Source organism: Ictidomys tridecemlineatus, chromosome 11 (assembly GCF_052094955.1).
Source record: "Ictidomys tridecemlineatus isolate mIctTri1 chromosome 11, mIctTri1.hap1, whole genome shotgun sequence".
In the NCBI taxonomy this organism is placed as follows: Eukaryota; Metazoa; Chordata; class Mammalia; order Rodentia; family Sciuridae; genus Ictidomys; species Ictidomys tridecemlineatus.
This window is the reverse complement of record NC_135487.1, coordinates 52,810,274-52,825,089: the sequence shown is the minus strand read 5'-3', so window position 1 is coordinate 52,825,089 and position 14,816 is coordinate 52,810,274. Positions and strand designations below refer to the sequence as shown.

The following is a 14,816-nucleotide window of genomic DNA, read 5'->3' as shown; positions in this document are numbered from 1 at the left end:
TTTTATAAAAATCCATTGTCCCTAAATGTTCCAGTAAGTAGGCAGCACACAAAGCAACCAGTCCTGTCAGAAGAGATCCCAAATTGCAAAGCAGGCCATGGGCAATTTCCAATTCCAATTTGTGAACCAAAGGAAATGGAGAAAAGAACCTTTGACAGCCCTAGTCCCATAATCCAAAGATTATCTGTGGGTGGCATCCAGACTAAGAAGTTCAAAGGGCCACAGAGGATATGGAATCATATTTCATCTGGGAAGGTTCTGGTGTGGCTTTCTGCTCCCAGTACCTGGCTGTTCTACCTTTAGTCATGGAAGGTGCCAGCGAGTATGCCAGATGGAGATCTGGTAATTCCAGAAGAGCTCACTAGGTTCTAGGTTCCATGCTGAGTCAGGGCAGCAGCCTTGGGAACTGCCACATCAGATGTTGTGGGTTTCTTCCTGTGAATGGGCCACCCTTAGTGGAGGAGGGAAAACATGGGGCTTCATAACTCAGCTGTGTTACCCTTTCCAAAGACAGTAGAACTCCAGCAAGGCTTGTTCCCTGGTTCTGTTCAATTTTTCTGACTGATTCTGTCTGAACGTTCCCTAATCACATCTGCCTCACATTTTAAGAACCTTCAATGGAAAAAGTCCCTACTCCTAAGACCTTCATTTAGTCCCCCCGCCCATCTTCTTTTAATTTCCTTGCTACAGTGTGGCCCCACCACTTCCACACATACATACACACCTGGTACCCTTGAGCCAAGGCCCCAGTCCATGTTTAAAAGCCATCTCTTAAGTGGTTTTTCTGCAGAAAGCTAATTTCACCTCTCAAGTGTGAGAGAGAAGGAAGTGAGATGGGAGCAGGCAGAAGAGGGAACCAATTCATCTAGATGTTAGACCAGCCCGGCCCCCATTTCCAGGCACTGTACTGTATATTTGTAAAAGGAATGTTCACATGGTCAGAAGCATTTTCACCCAGCTTTGGCCCCACCAACCTACAATCTAGGCATCAGGTCGTATTCTGAACACTCAACTCTGGCCCCAGTCTGAAACTGGGAACAGGTTTTGGTGTGCGACCACTGGCAATGGGGGATCTTACCGACTGGAGAAGGCCCGTTAAAATTCATGGCAAGTATAAATTACTTAATATTTCAAGTGTATATTTCTAGAATCTAACATCGACATACACTGATAGCTAAACAAGTGCTTCCAAGCAGCAAAACTATTTTAATAAAGTCGTTTTACTCATTAGTATGTTGATTTTGTTCAAGTGCATGATTCTAAAGAGCTTAACAACACTTATCTTACTAAGTGCATAAAACATTCTGTATTGTCATCTATTTCATGGTGTTTGTAAAGAATCAGAGGATTTCCAAAGAAGGAACTATGGGGCAAATAGTTCAAACTGTCCACCATGATGAGTCCTGATATAGTTTGTAATAACAGCTTACAATTTCACAGTTCAGTGAATGCTTTTTCTATCCACGGTTCTGTCTGATTTGATAGGCAGAACAGTCCTGAAAGAGAATTGGTTCTACTGCAAAAACTTGGGATGATGCCTTGAGAGGTAATTGATTGTCCTATTAGAGACCATCAAAGTTGCTTCTCAAAATTGATACCTGTCTTCTTTTAATTTCCATTTGGGATTTAGGCTTGTTCTCCAGGGACAGCAAAAGAAACACACTTTTTGTTTTGTTGTTTTGAGACAGGGCCTCACCATGGTGTCTAGTTTAGCCTCCAATTCCTGGGCTCAAGTGGTCCTCCTTGCTTAGCCACCTGATTAACTGAGACAATTTTATGCCCATACTTGTTTAAAAGAAGCAACAGCCATACCATCAACCAGCCCCTTCCCCCCACCCACCCACATACCTAGAATTCTCTTCTATAGGCTAAATGGATTTGAAGTTTTAGTCTCCCAATGACTTGCTCACCTTTCTTTGGAAGTTTGCTGGATTATATATGCAGTGTTCTCTTTAAGGGTGATGATTAAAACTTAACCTACTAGAAGTTTAGGCAGCCAGACTATAAAAGGGGCACACAGTTAAGGACCAGCTCATGTATCATTATACTCTGTGCCCTGTTTATTTTATCATACAAATCTTGGGTCCTTAAGAAGGGTGTACAACATCCTCCTAGACAGGTGTAATGATTGTCATGGTGCAATGAAAATATGGGATTTAGAGCCTGCAGACCTATTAAACTCTTAGGTCTGAACATTTAGTAGTAACATTATGATAGCTAAATTATTGTGTACTTAATGTATGTTGGGCCCCATTCAAAACATTTTCCATGTTAATTCAGTTAGCTCTCACAACAATCCAATGAAGTAATACTGTGCTCATTTTTCAGATGAGGAAACTGAGGCACACAAGTTAAGTAATTTGCCCTAGATCACATAGCTATTTGTGACATGAGCTAGGATTCAGACTCAGGTAGTGTAGCTGCAGACCCAGAACTTAGAATCACTAGGCTGTACTTGAAATAACTAATCAACCAAGTTCTGTTCAAACATGTAAATGTATTTTCAGATGTTTTCTCTCACTTGATTCTAACCACTGACACCTTCAGAACTTGAGGAATAGGGACACCCGTTATCATACAGACAATTCTGGATTTATTATCACAGCAATGATAAGTAGCAGAATAGGAAATGAAAGATCCCCTTTCTCATCTGTATGATGGATTCAAAATAAAGACTGTTCATCTGCATGATTGTTTTGAGTTGAACAAATTTCCAAAGGAATTTCTTCCCCATCCTAGACAGAGTTATCTGTCCTTGAGCACTCACCCATCCTAGGAATGAAATAATCCAGATTTTGGGGATAGTACCAGAAGATCTCGGAAATGACTGTCTCCCAAATTAACAAGTGGATTTTAACTCCAACAGAGAACATGTGGAGTGTAGTCTTTGAATCACCTCTTCAAAAACCCACGGTTCCTGCTGATGGGCAGAATCACAGCATTTGGGATAGGAGTCCCTGTGTTTCTCCTTTGCTAGCAAAGCAATAAACCTTCTTTTTTCCTTTTTCTACCAAAAAAAAAATTCAAAGGTAAAAGTACCTATCACACTGACAGGTCTGCTTAGCTCTTAGCATGATCTTTGGGTTTAAGTACATTCATCTTCTTAGGCACTGTGCTAGGGGTACGATTTTTCCATAAATATCAGGTTTTTTTAGTCAACACATTGACCTTTTATGATTCTGGTGGTGTATTCTGCAGTGCTTTCTTGATGGACTTAGGTTGTCACTATCCATTGTCATCTTGGGTTATCATGTCATTGAAGGCAAGGTTCTGGATCCTGGTCTGCAGCTTCCCCAAACAAATGTGAACTTGGTAGCTTGCTAAGGTGAAAGTGAACGATTCAGTACCTGAAATCAGAGCTGACATATTGTAGGGGGGCACCCACAGCCAGCTTGGAGGAGGTTGTGTGCTCCCCACGAGATGGAGCGCCCTCCATTCCACCACGTACTGCTGAACCGCTGAGGCAGCTTTCTCGGGGGCCTGCCAGGTCACCACAATGCCACCCACATCCTCCGAATATGCAGAGACCTGGTGAGGAGCCAGCAATCCTTTAGAAGGGAAAAAGAAGCAGGACAAAATCAGAATGGATAAAGGTAGAAAAACACAACAGCTCATCCCAGCCAAGTTTTAGGAAGAACCAATCTCTTGCTCTTTTTTTGGGGGGGAGTACCAGGGATTGAACTCAGGGGCACTCAACCAGTAAGCCACATCCCCAGCTCCTTTTATATTTTATTTTGAACAAAGTCTTGCTAAGTTGCTTAGGGCCTTGCTAAGTTGCTGGCTTTGAACTCTTGATGCTCCTGCCTCAGTCTCCTGAGCTGCTGGGGTTACAGGCATGTGCATTACAGGCCACCACGCCCTGCCCAATCTCTCTTTAAGGACTTCAGCACCGCAGATTTAGGGTCTCTCTACTTCTCAGACTGTGGAGAATTAGCACTGCCAGCTCTTGCAAAGATGGCGTGGAATTATATGTAGAGTTATTATCCTCCTTGTGCTTCATTCCTCTTTCCACTCCTGTGTGCCCCAAGTGCCTATTCTAGGGAATGTAATACCATATGATTCTAGATGTGTCCTTGAAAATTAGTGTGGATTTGTGCTTGTGTGTTGTGTTTTCATGAACATATTAGATTATTGAGAGCTCTTTCATCTAAGGCTTTTTCTAACGTGTTTTCACTCGGACATATCTATTATGCTGCTCTATGGACATATCTATTATGTTTCTCGGACATATCTATTATGCTGCTATATGGAAATCCAGCTCTTTCCTTCAAACAGCTGCCTAAACCCTTTCCTTGTCCAGTCTCCAAGTGACCACTGGAGGTTCCTTCCTGCTCTTGGCCAGTACAGACAGGGATGCAGGAAACGATCTCTTACATGACCTCTTGGGCAGCTGTGCATTTCTGGATATTTGTGCACAGCTGTAGAGTTAATTCACATACAATTTCACTTAATACTAAGTGAATTGAGGTCAATCTGTAAAATAGCCAGTTGAGTTGGGGATTTAGCTCAGTGGTAGTGCACTTGCCCCGCATACACAAAGGCCCTGGATTTGACTCCCAGCTCCACAAACATATATATATAGTCATTTGATGCTCCAACAAGATTAACATGAGGGTTCTCATTCTTCCATCAACCCTTGATATTTGGATTTCCTAATTTTTGCCAATTTGAAATGTGTAAAATAATACTTGATGGTGTTCTTTTCATTTTTCTGATTTTTTGTGAAGCTGAGCTTTTCTTCACCAATTACTCACTGTTCAACTTTGTCCTTCTTTAACTGCCTATTCATAAATGTCACTCATTTTTTTCTGTTGAGTTTCCTGTTTTCTCTGATTGGCAGAAATAGCTTTTATGTTCTAAGTATTATTCATTTATCGGTTTTCAACACTTTTACTCCAGTCTGTTAATTTTCTGATAACTTTATCATGTGTTTGTCCCACATATAGAGCTACATTGATGTTGGTAAATTTATCCATGGTTTGGGCATTTTGAGTCTTATTTATAAAATCCTCCCCTCTACAGTCATAAATATACTCAGTTATGTTTTGTCCTCTTGGCTTTTATTTATATTTATATTTATATTTTTTTTTAGTTTTATCTTTTTACATTGAGACTTTTAGTTCAAATCCATCCAAGGGGTTATTTATTTATTTATTTTATGGTACCAGGGATTGAACTCAGGGGTACTTGACCACTGAGCCACATCCCCACCCCTGGATTGTGTTTTATTTAGAGACAGGGTCTCACTGAGTTGCTTAGTACCTTGCAGTTGCTGAGGCTGGACTTGAACTCATAATCCTCCTGTCTCAGCCTCCTGAGCTGCTGGGCCAAGGGGTTATATTTTTAAAGGGAATATATTTATTATTATTATTATTATTATTATCATATTTATTTACTTTGCAGTGCTGGGGATTGAACCCAGGGCCTTGTGCATTCTAGATTGGTGCTCTACAATTGAGCTATAGCCCAGCTCTACTTTAATATTAATCTACACAGTGAGTTAATTTTTCCAAATATCATTTGGCATCCCATACTTATCAAACACTAAGTTATAGTTTAACTTAGGGATACTTGATACTATTAAAATATTAAATCATCCCATTCATAAATATGCTATTTTGATGAAGTTATTCAGATCTCCTCTGATGTGTGTGTGTGTGTGTTGTGTGTGTGTGTGTGTGTATGTGTGTGTGTGTGTATTTAGATATGGTCTTACTCTGTTGTCCGTGTGTTGCCCAGGGTGGCCTTGAACTCCTGATTCTCTCGTCCCTACCACCCATGTAGCTGGGACTCTAGGCTCAGGATACCATACCCTGCCTTTCTTTGATATCTTTTAATGGAGTTTTAAAAATTCCTTCTTTTTTAAATTTTTTTTTTTTTAGTTGTAGATGGACATAACACCTTTGTTTATTCTTATGTGGTGCCGGGATCGAACCCAGTGCCTCACGCATGCTAGACAAGCGCTCTACCACTGAGCCACAATCCCAGCCCTAAAAATTCCTTCTTAAAGTGTTTGTATATTCTTCATTAGATTAATTCCTAGACACTTTATACTTTTAGTTTGTTATTTAAGTGGCATTTAATTTTCCATTAGTTCTTCTACTATTAATGACCTGTGTGTGTTATTCTTATTTCTGGCAAACTTGCTACACTCTCTAATTAGCATTAATAATTTGTTTCCTGGCCTTGCTGAATGTTACATGTAAATAATCTTATTAGCTGCACACTTAAGATATCACTTCCTTCAAACCCTCCTATTAAATCTTGTTTCCTTCTTTGTTTTTATGTTGTTGCTAATTTTAAAGAGAATGTGCTTGTACCTCTTATTTTTCTTTTTTGGTAATACTAGGATTTAATCCAAGGCCTTGTACAACCTAGATAAGCACTTTACCACTGAGCTATATCCCAAGCCCTTTGTTATTTAAAAAAAAATTTTTTTTTAGCTGTTGATGGACCTTTATTTATTTATTTATATGCAGTGCTGAGAATCTAATCCCGTGTCTCATACATGCCAGGTAAGTGCTCTACCACTGAGCCACAACCCCATCCCAGCTTTGTTATTTGAGACAGGGTCTCACGATGTTGCCCTGACTGTCCTTGAACGTGCAACCTCCTGTCTCAGCTTCCCAAGTAGCTGGGATTACAGGTATGCCTTTATCTCTTCATCAAGACGAGGTATCCTCAAGCTTTTGGTAGAGAATCTTTTAAAAAGCTAAAATGTTTTATTCATTAGTTTTTATTTTTTTTACTAGTTTTATTTTTTTTTATTGTTGATTGTTCAAAACATTACATAGTTCTTGATATATCATATTTCACACTTTGATTCAAGTGTACCCCGTATACAGATTGCAGAATCACATCAGTTACACTTCCATTGATTTACATATTGCCATACTAGTGTCTGTTGTATTAGTTTTTAAAAAGCTTTTATTTTTACAAAAAAATCCTGTTAATTTACAATTGATGGTTTTGCTTGGTTTATGGTGCTAAGATTTGAACCCAGGGCCTTGTACGTGACAGGCAAGTACACTGCTGCTGAGCTATGCTCCCAGCTCCCTAAAGGCTTTTTTAACTAAATATATCTTCTACATCTGGTAATAGCATATCCTTTTTTGGGGGGGGTATTAATGTGATAAATTACATTGACATATTTTTCTATTATTAATCATCCTGTATTCCTGGGATTAACCCTACTTGATAATTCTGTACTTTTCTTTCTTTCTCTCTCTCTCTCTCTCTTTTTTAATAAGAACAAGAGCCTTTTAGTATTTTTTAATTTTAGGTGGACACAATATCTTTATTTTATATTTGTGTGGTGCTGAGGAACAAACCCAGTGCCTTATGCATACTAGGCGAGTACTCTATCACTGAGCTACAACCCCGGCCCAATTTCTTTCCTTTTTTTTTTTTAAGTGAATTTTAGCAACAGTTTTAGGTTCACAATGAAAATGAGCGAAATAGGATTTCTCATCTACTTCCCACCCCTCCACATATGAACAGCCACCTCCTCTCTCCAGCTCTGGGATGGGAGGAGTCTGTTTGTTGCAAATGTCAAACATACATTGACACATCGTTATTGCCCGAAGTCCATAGTCTACATTAAGACTTCGCTTTTGGTATTATACATCCCATGGGCTTTGACAAATGCATAATGACATGTATTCTTCATCACAGCCTCATTTAGAATTATTTCCCGGCACTAAAAACCCTCTGTGTTACACGTATTTATCTTCCCTCCCCCACAACCTTTGCAACAACTGATCTTTTTACTTTCTGCATAGTTTTGCCTTTTCCAGAATATCACATAGTTGGAATCACACAGCATAGAGCCTTTTCAAATTTGTTTCTTTCATTTATGTCATGATTTGGATGTGGCTTGTCCCCCAAAAGTTCACATGTTGGGGGCTTGGTCCCTAGTGTGGCAGTATTGAGAGGTGATGACCTTTAGGGCTGGGGTCTAGTGGGAGGGTTGGGGTCTAGGGTTGGGGTCTAGTGGTCATTGCAGGTCCTGCCCTTGCCAGAGATAATGCTGGTTTCCAGGACAGAGTTAATTCTCACAAGAGTGAGTTGTTGTAAAAGAGCAAGCCTGACCCCAGATCACCCTCTGGCTTCCTTTCTTGCCATGTGATCCTCCCCTTATATGTACCCCCTTCACAATGTTATCATTGTGACAGAGCCAAGGTGGCCCTCATCATAGCTGAGCAAATCTTCAAAATTGTGAACTAAATAATCTCTTTTCGGGGCTGGGGATGTGGCTCAAGCGGTAGCGTGCTCGCCTGGCATGCGTGCGGCCCGGGTTCGATCCTCAGCACCACATACAAACAAAGATGTTGTGTCCACCGAGAACTAAAAAATAAATATGAACAATTCTCTCTCTCTTTCTTTAAAAAAAAAATAATCTCTTTTCCTTTGTATATTATCTAGCCTCAGGTATTTTTGTTACAGCAATGGAAAATAGACTAATATGACTCAGTAACAGATATTTAGGGTTCCTCCATATCTTCTCCTGGCTTGAGAGTTTTTTTTAACTCCAGAATAATAGTTAATTGTCTAGAAGTACCACTATTTATTTATTTCTCCATTCACCTACCAAATGTATCTTGGTTTCTTCCAAGTTTGGGAAGTTAGGAACAAAACTGCTGTAAATATTCACATGCAGGTATTTTAGTGGACATAAGTTTTGAACTCATTTGGAGAAATACTGAAAAGTATGATTATTGAATCATATGATAAGAATGTTTCGTTTTGTAAGCAACTGCCGAACTATCTTTCAAAGAGTCTGTACCATTTTGCATTCCCATCAGTAATGAGTAGGTCTTTGTTGCTCCACATCCTTGCTGACATTTCATGTTTCAGTATTTTGAGTTTTTTCCCAACAGTGATATTTATTATTGCTTTAATTTGTAATTTTCTAATGACATGTGATTTTGAGCATGTTTTCTTTTTTGGTACTGGGATTGAACCCAGGGGTGTTTACCACTGAGCCGCATCCCAGCCTTTCTTTCTATTTTACTTAGAGATAGGGTTGAGTTGCTTAGGGTCTCAATAAGTTGCTGAGGCTGGCTTTTGAACTCCTGATCCTCCTGTTTCAGCCTCCCAAGCTGCTGGGATTACAGGCATGCGCCACCGTGCCTGGCTATAGTTTTCCTTCTACAGTTAAGTCTATGATGCACTTTAAGCTGATTTTTATGAAAAGTTAAGGTCTTTGCCTTTCTAATCACTTGTTCATCCTTTGGTATTGATGGGATTGATAGTGATAACCCCCTTTTATTTCTGAAGTTGTTAATTTGCATATACCCCACTGTTTTATTTGTTCTGGCTACAGATTCATTACTTTTATTGATCTTTCCTAAGTACTAGCTTCTAGTTTTGTTGATATTTTTTCTTTCTTTGCTTACTCCCAGCTTAATCTTTAATTTTTTATTTGTTCTTTTTAGTTATACATAACAGTAGAATGTATTTTGATATTTCATACATACATGGAGTATAACTTCCCATTCTTGTGGTTGAACATGATGTGGAGTTTCATTGGTCGTGTAATTGATTCATTCTACTATGTTCCCTGTTCCCATACCTTCTCCCTTCCCTTTGTTCCCCTTTGTCTAATCCAGTGAACCTCTAATCCCCCCGCTACTGGCCCCATTTATTGTCAGTTAGCATCTACATATCAGAAAGAACATTCAACCTTTGGTTTTTTAGGATTGGCTTATTTCACTTAGCATAATGGTCTCTAGTTCCATCCATTTGTCAGCAAATGACATAATTTCATTCTCCTTTATGACTGAATCCATATGGTAATAGTCCATGTGCACATATAACACATTTTCTTTACCCATTCACCTGTTGAACAGCACCTAGGTTGGTTCCATAGTTTAGCTATTGTGAATTGAGCTGCTATAAACATTGATGTGGCTGCATCAGTGTAGTATGCTGATTTTAAGTCCTTTGGGTATAAGCCAAGGAGTAGGATAATTGGGTCAAATGATGGTTCCATTCCAAGTTTTTAAAGAAGTCTCCATACTGCTTTCCAAAGTGGTTGCACCAATTTGCAGTCCCACCTGCAATGCTTGAGTGTACCTTTCCCCCTACTTCCTTAGCAACATTTATTGTTGCTTGTATTCTTGGTAATTGCCATTCTGACTATAGTGCCCAGCTTACTCTTCCAGTTTCCCTTTTTCTAGTTTCCTGAAGTGGAAGTGTAGATGATCAATTTTAGATCTTTCTTTTTTTTTTTCTAATAAATGCTTTTAATGCTATACATTTTCCTCTATGCTTTCACCTTATCCCATAAAATTTGTTAAATTGTGTTTTCATTTTTATTTTCATTCTCATTTAGTTGAAAATATTTTTAAGTTTCTCTTGAGATTTTTCATTGATGCACATTATTTATAATTCTTTTGTTTAATCCCCAAGTATTTTGAATTTCACAGTTATCTTTTTGTAATTGACTTCTAGTTTAATTTTGTTGTGGTGACAGCAGACATTGTGTGATTTCTATTTTTTAAAATTCATGAAGATACATGCTATGGCCAGAATTTGGCCTATCTTATTGAATATGAACATGAGAAGAATATGTATCCTGCTGTTGTTAGATGAAGTAGCCTACAGATGTCCATTATCTTTGGTTGACTGGTGGTATTGTCGAGGTCAACTATGTCCTTGGTGGCTTTCTGTCTTCAGGATCTTCCATTTCTGCTGATCAGGTGTTAAGTCTACAGCTATAATAGTGGATTTAAATATCTCCATGCAGTTCTATCAGTTTTCGCCTCATGTATTTTGATTCCCTGTTGTTGGGCTTTATACACCTTAAAATTGTTTTGTCTTCTTGGAAAACTGACTCCTTTGTCATTCTGTCATGACCCCTTTGTCACTGATAACTTCTTTGCTCTGCAGTGTGCTAATACAGCAGCTACTCCAGCTTTCTTTTGATTAGTGTTAACATGTTATATCTTTTGCCATCTCTTTACCTTTAAGCTATATATGTATGTTTAAAGGGTTTCCTGTAGACAAAACAAAAAAACCACAAACTAAGTCTGGTTTTTAATTCACTCTAATAATCTCTGTTTTTAATGGGTGTATTTATGTCATCGATGTTCAAAGTGATTATTGATATAGTTGGATTAATATCTATCATATTTGCTACTCTTTCCTACCTTTCACCCTGTACTTTGTTCCTTCCTTTCTTGTTTTCCAGACTTTTATGTTTTTTACCAATTATTTTATATGCTTTCATTTTAGAACATATCCATTATACTTCTTTTTAAACTATATTTAATGCTTGCCCTATTGTTTGCAATGTAATTTAGAACTAATTCAAGTTCACTTTCAAATAACACTCTACTGCTTTGTGGATAGTGCAAGTATCTTATAACAACAAAATAATCCTAATTCCTTCTCTGTCACCTGTCTTATTGCTGCCATTCATTTTACTTACATATAAACATGCATAAGCACACACATACACACATACACACACACACATACAATAATATATTGTTGCTACTGTTATTTTGAATAAAGAGCTAAGGATCAATTAAAAATAAGAATAAAGTTTGAATTCTACCATTATTTATTCCTTCTCTGATGTTCTTCCTTTAAAAAAAAAAAGTAAATTTCAGTTTCTACTTTAAACAATTTTTCTTCTCTCTGAAGAACTTCATTTAGCCTTTCTTGCAAAGGCAGGTCTACTGGTTACAAATTCCTTCAATTGTTTGAAGAAAAAGAACACTGCAAAATCTTATTTCTTCTTCAATTTTGATGGATAATTTTACAGGGTTCAGAATTTTAGGTTATTGGGTTCCCCTGCCTCCTCTCAATACTTTTTGATATTTTACTTTCTTCTTGCTTATGTGATTTCTTAGAAGTTTGATGTGATTCTTAGATTTGAGTCCCTATAAGTAAGGATTTTCCCCTGCTGGCTTCTTCCAAATTTTATTTTAAATATTCTGCAGTTCTAATGATATGCCTAGATATAAGTTGTGATGGGTTTTTTCTTTCTTTCTTTCTTTCTTTTTTTTTTTTTGTGGTGCTCTGTATTGAACCCAGGGTCTTAGGCATGTGAGTCAGGCACTCTACCAACTGAGCTACATCCCTAGTTCTGTCTTTGTTTCTTAAAGCATTTATCCTATTTGGTGTTCTTTTATACATGTTTGATTTCTGACGTAACTTGAAAATTTTTCATCATTGCATTTTCAATATATATTTGGTTCTTTTTTCCCCTTCTAGTATTTTTATTATTTTGGGTATCTTTCACATTTTGTAGCCATTCCACTGTTTTTGTGTAATGTGTTTTTTTTTTTTGCTTGTTAGCTTTTTTTAAATTTACTGTTCAGATTAGAAGTTTCTAATGTAATATCTTCACACTAAGAGATTCCTTCCTCAGTCATGTCCTGTGTACTAATAAGTCCATCAAAGACATCCTTCGTTTTGACTACAGTGTTTTTGATCTCTAACATTTCTTTTTGATTCTTTCTTAGAATTTCCATCTGTTTGATTATATTACTGATCTCCTCTTGTGTGTTTTCTCCTTTATCCATTAAAATATTTAGTATATGAATCATAGTTGTTTTAAATTCCAGGTCTGATAATTCCACCCTCTGTGCTGTATCCAAGTAAGGTTCTGATGCTTGCTCTTCTCAAAACTGTGGTTTTGTTTGTTTGTGTATTTTAGTATGCCTTGTATTTTTTCTTTTTCTTTTCTTTCTTTCTTTCTTTTCTTTTTTTTTTTTTTTTGGTGAAGGTCACATATAATGTACCAAATAGATGAAACTGCATGAGTGGACATTTAGTAAGGTGGCAAGATGTAGAGCAGGGAAGCATTCTGTAGACCTGTGATTAGGTCTCAGTCTGTTAGTGAGCCTGTGTCCCTGTACTGTGAACTGTGAAAATGCTTCTCAGTCCCTCCCACCTCCCTTAGGTGCTTGCCTGTCTGTCTTTTCAATTCTGGGGGCAGTGATTCCTTCTGTGACTTGACTTCTCTGGTGGATCAAATAATTGTTGATTTTTTTCAGTTTGTTCATCTTTTTACCTGTGTTAGGAAAGAGTAATGACGTCTAAGTGTTTTATATGATCTACTGGGAACTGGAATTATTGGCATGAATTTTTAATACATGTATTGGATTCAAATTGCTAATAATTCATTTAGGTTATGTATCGATGTGTCAAAGCTGACAAGTGATCTAGCCAAAAATTTCTCTTATACCGTTTTTATCTGTTTTTACTATCAAAATTAAATTAGCCCCATAAAATAGGTTGAACAGCTTTCCTTATTTTCTATTTTCTGTAACAACTTGAATAACATAGGCGTTTTTTTGGGGGGTCCAGTTATAAAACTGTTGGGCCTGGGTTTTATTTATTTATTTTTTATTTTGAGAGCATGGAGGTACAAATAAGTTTTTATTTTTATTTATTTAAAATTTTTAAAAAATATTTATTTATTTTTTTTTTTAGTTTTTGGCAGACACAACATCTTTGTTTGTATGTGGTGCTGAGGATCAAACCTGGGCCACATGCATGCCAGGCGAGCGTGCTACTGCTTGAGCCACATCCCCAGCCCAACAAATAAGTTTTAAAATCTTATTTCAACATTTTAAATGGTTACAATAACATTTTAAAGGATTATAGTTCAGGGATTTTTTTTTCTTTCTGGTTATTTGTTTATTTATTTATTTAAGATTGGAAGTTGCTATGTTACCCAGGCTGGCCTCAACCTCATGATCCTCCAGCCTCAGCCTCCCAAGTAGCTACAGGCATGCACCACAGTACCTGGCTACAATTAAGCTTTTAAAAAGTTTCTTCTGGTACTAATTTTAACATTTTGCATTTTTCACAATGTTATTTATTTCATCTAGATTGTAAAGTTTGCCAGGGGAAAATATGTTTACCAATGTTTTATTTGCCCCTCTCCCTCTCTCTCTTTCATCCAGTTGATTTGATCAGAGGTTTATCTATCTCTTTTTCTTGTTTAGGTTTTATCAACTATTTTTATTGGGCTTTAAAATATTATTGTTACTGCCTATTTTGGTTTTTCATTAGGGAGTATGTTTTATTGTCTTGGATTGATGGGCAGAGTTGTTCTTTTTCTCTGGGGAGAGGAACAAAAGCTTAACTGTAGCTCATGGTTCTCCAGGTAAATTTAGGAAGTTTCAGGGCAAAAGCTACAGTCTAGAGACCCAGTAGTGATGCACCTGTTCCCAGATTCCTGATTCATGCAAGGCACCCCCAGAACCTGTCAGTGCTTTTATGGCAAGCACTGCTTTTCATGAGGAGGTGGGCTGTTGCTCTAACTGCTAGGCCCATTTATGAATGTACCAACCTCTGACTCCTATAATTTCAGGAGCTTGCTGGGGTTGTGGCTCAGTGGCAGAGCGCTTGCCTGGAACGTGTGAGGCACTGGGTTCGATCCTCAGCACCACATAAAAATAAAGAAAATAAAGATACTGTGTTCAGGAGCTCTTGAGCACAGGCACTAGGTCTCTGCAATATCAAACAAATTTTACTTATTCTCCCCCACTGCTAGTTCTTCCTTTAAACTTAAAGCTTGCTCAATTCTCACTTTATAAAAACGCTCACACTCACACACCTGCGCTCACTTACCTGGCTAACACCAGTTTACCTCTTCTACTCGGTAAGCCATGCTTTGGTTCTTTGTTTCTAGCACTCCTGTGCATGGCTCCGATCTCACACTTATACTGACTACAGTTAACTTGTTTTTACATCCATCTCTTCTTCTACTTGGGTAAAGGTACCTTGAGAACCTCGACCTTGCATTTGGTGTTTTGTTTTTTTTTTTAACCTATGGCTGAATTTAATTTACC

At 37.8% G+C, this 14,816-nt stretch overlaps 1 protein-coding gene across 3 annotated transcripts in view; it reads right to left on the bottom strand.

The window, feature by feature from the left end:
* Il12rb2 (interleukin 12 receptor subunit beta 2) overlaps positions 1-14,816 on the bottom strand; it is a 93,313-nt gene that overhangs the window by 25,679 nt on the left and 52,818 nt on the right. For all 3 annotated transcript variants that reach the window (XM_078026484.1, XM_005332369.4, XM_040288827.2), the window contains one exon: positions 3,348-3,548. In XM_078026484.1, the coding sequence (XP_077882610.1) occupies positions 3,348-3,548 (201 nt within the window). The remainder of the gene's footprint in view (positions 1-3,347; positions 3,549-14,816) is intronic.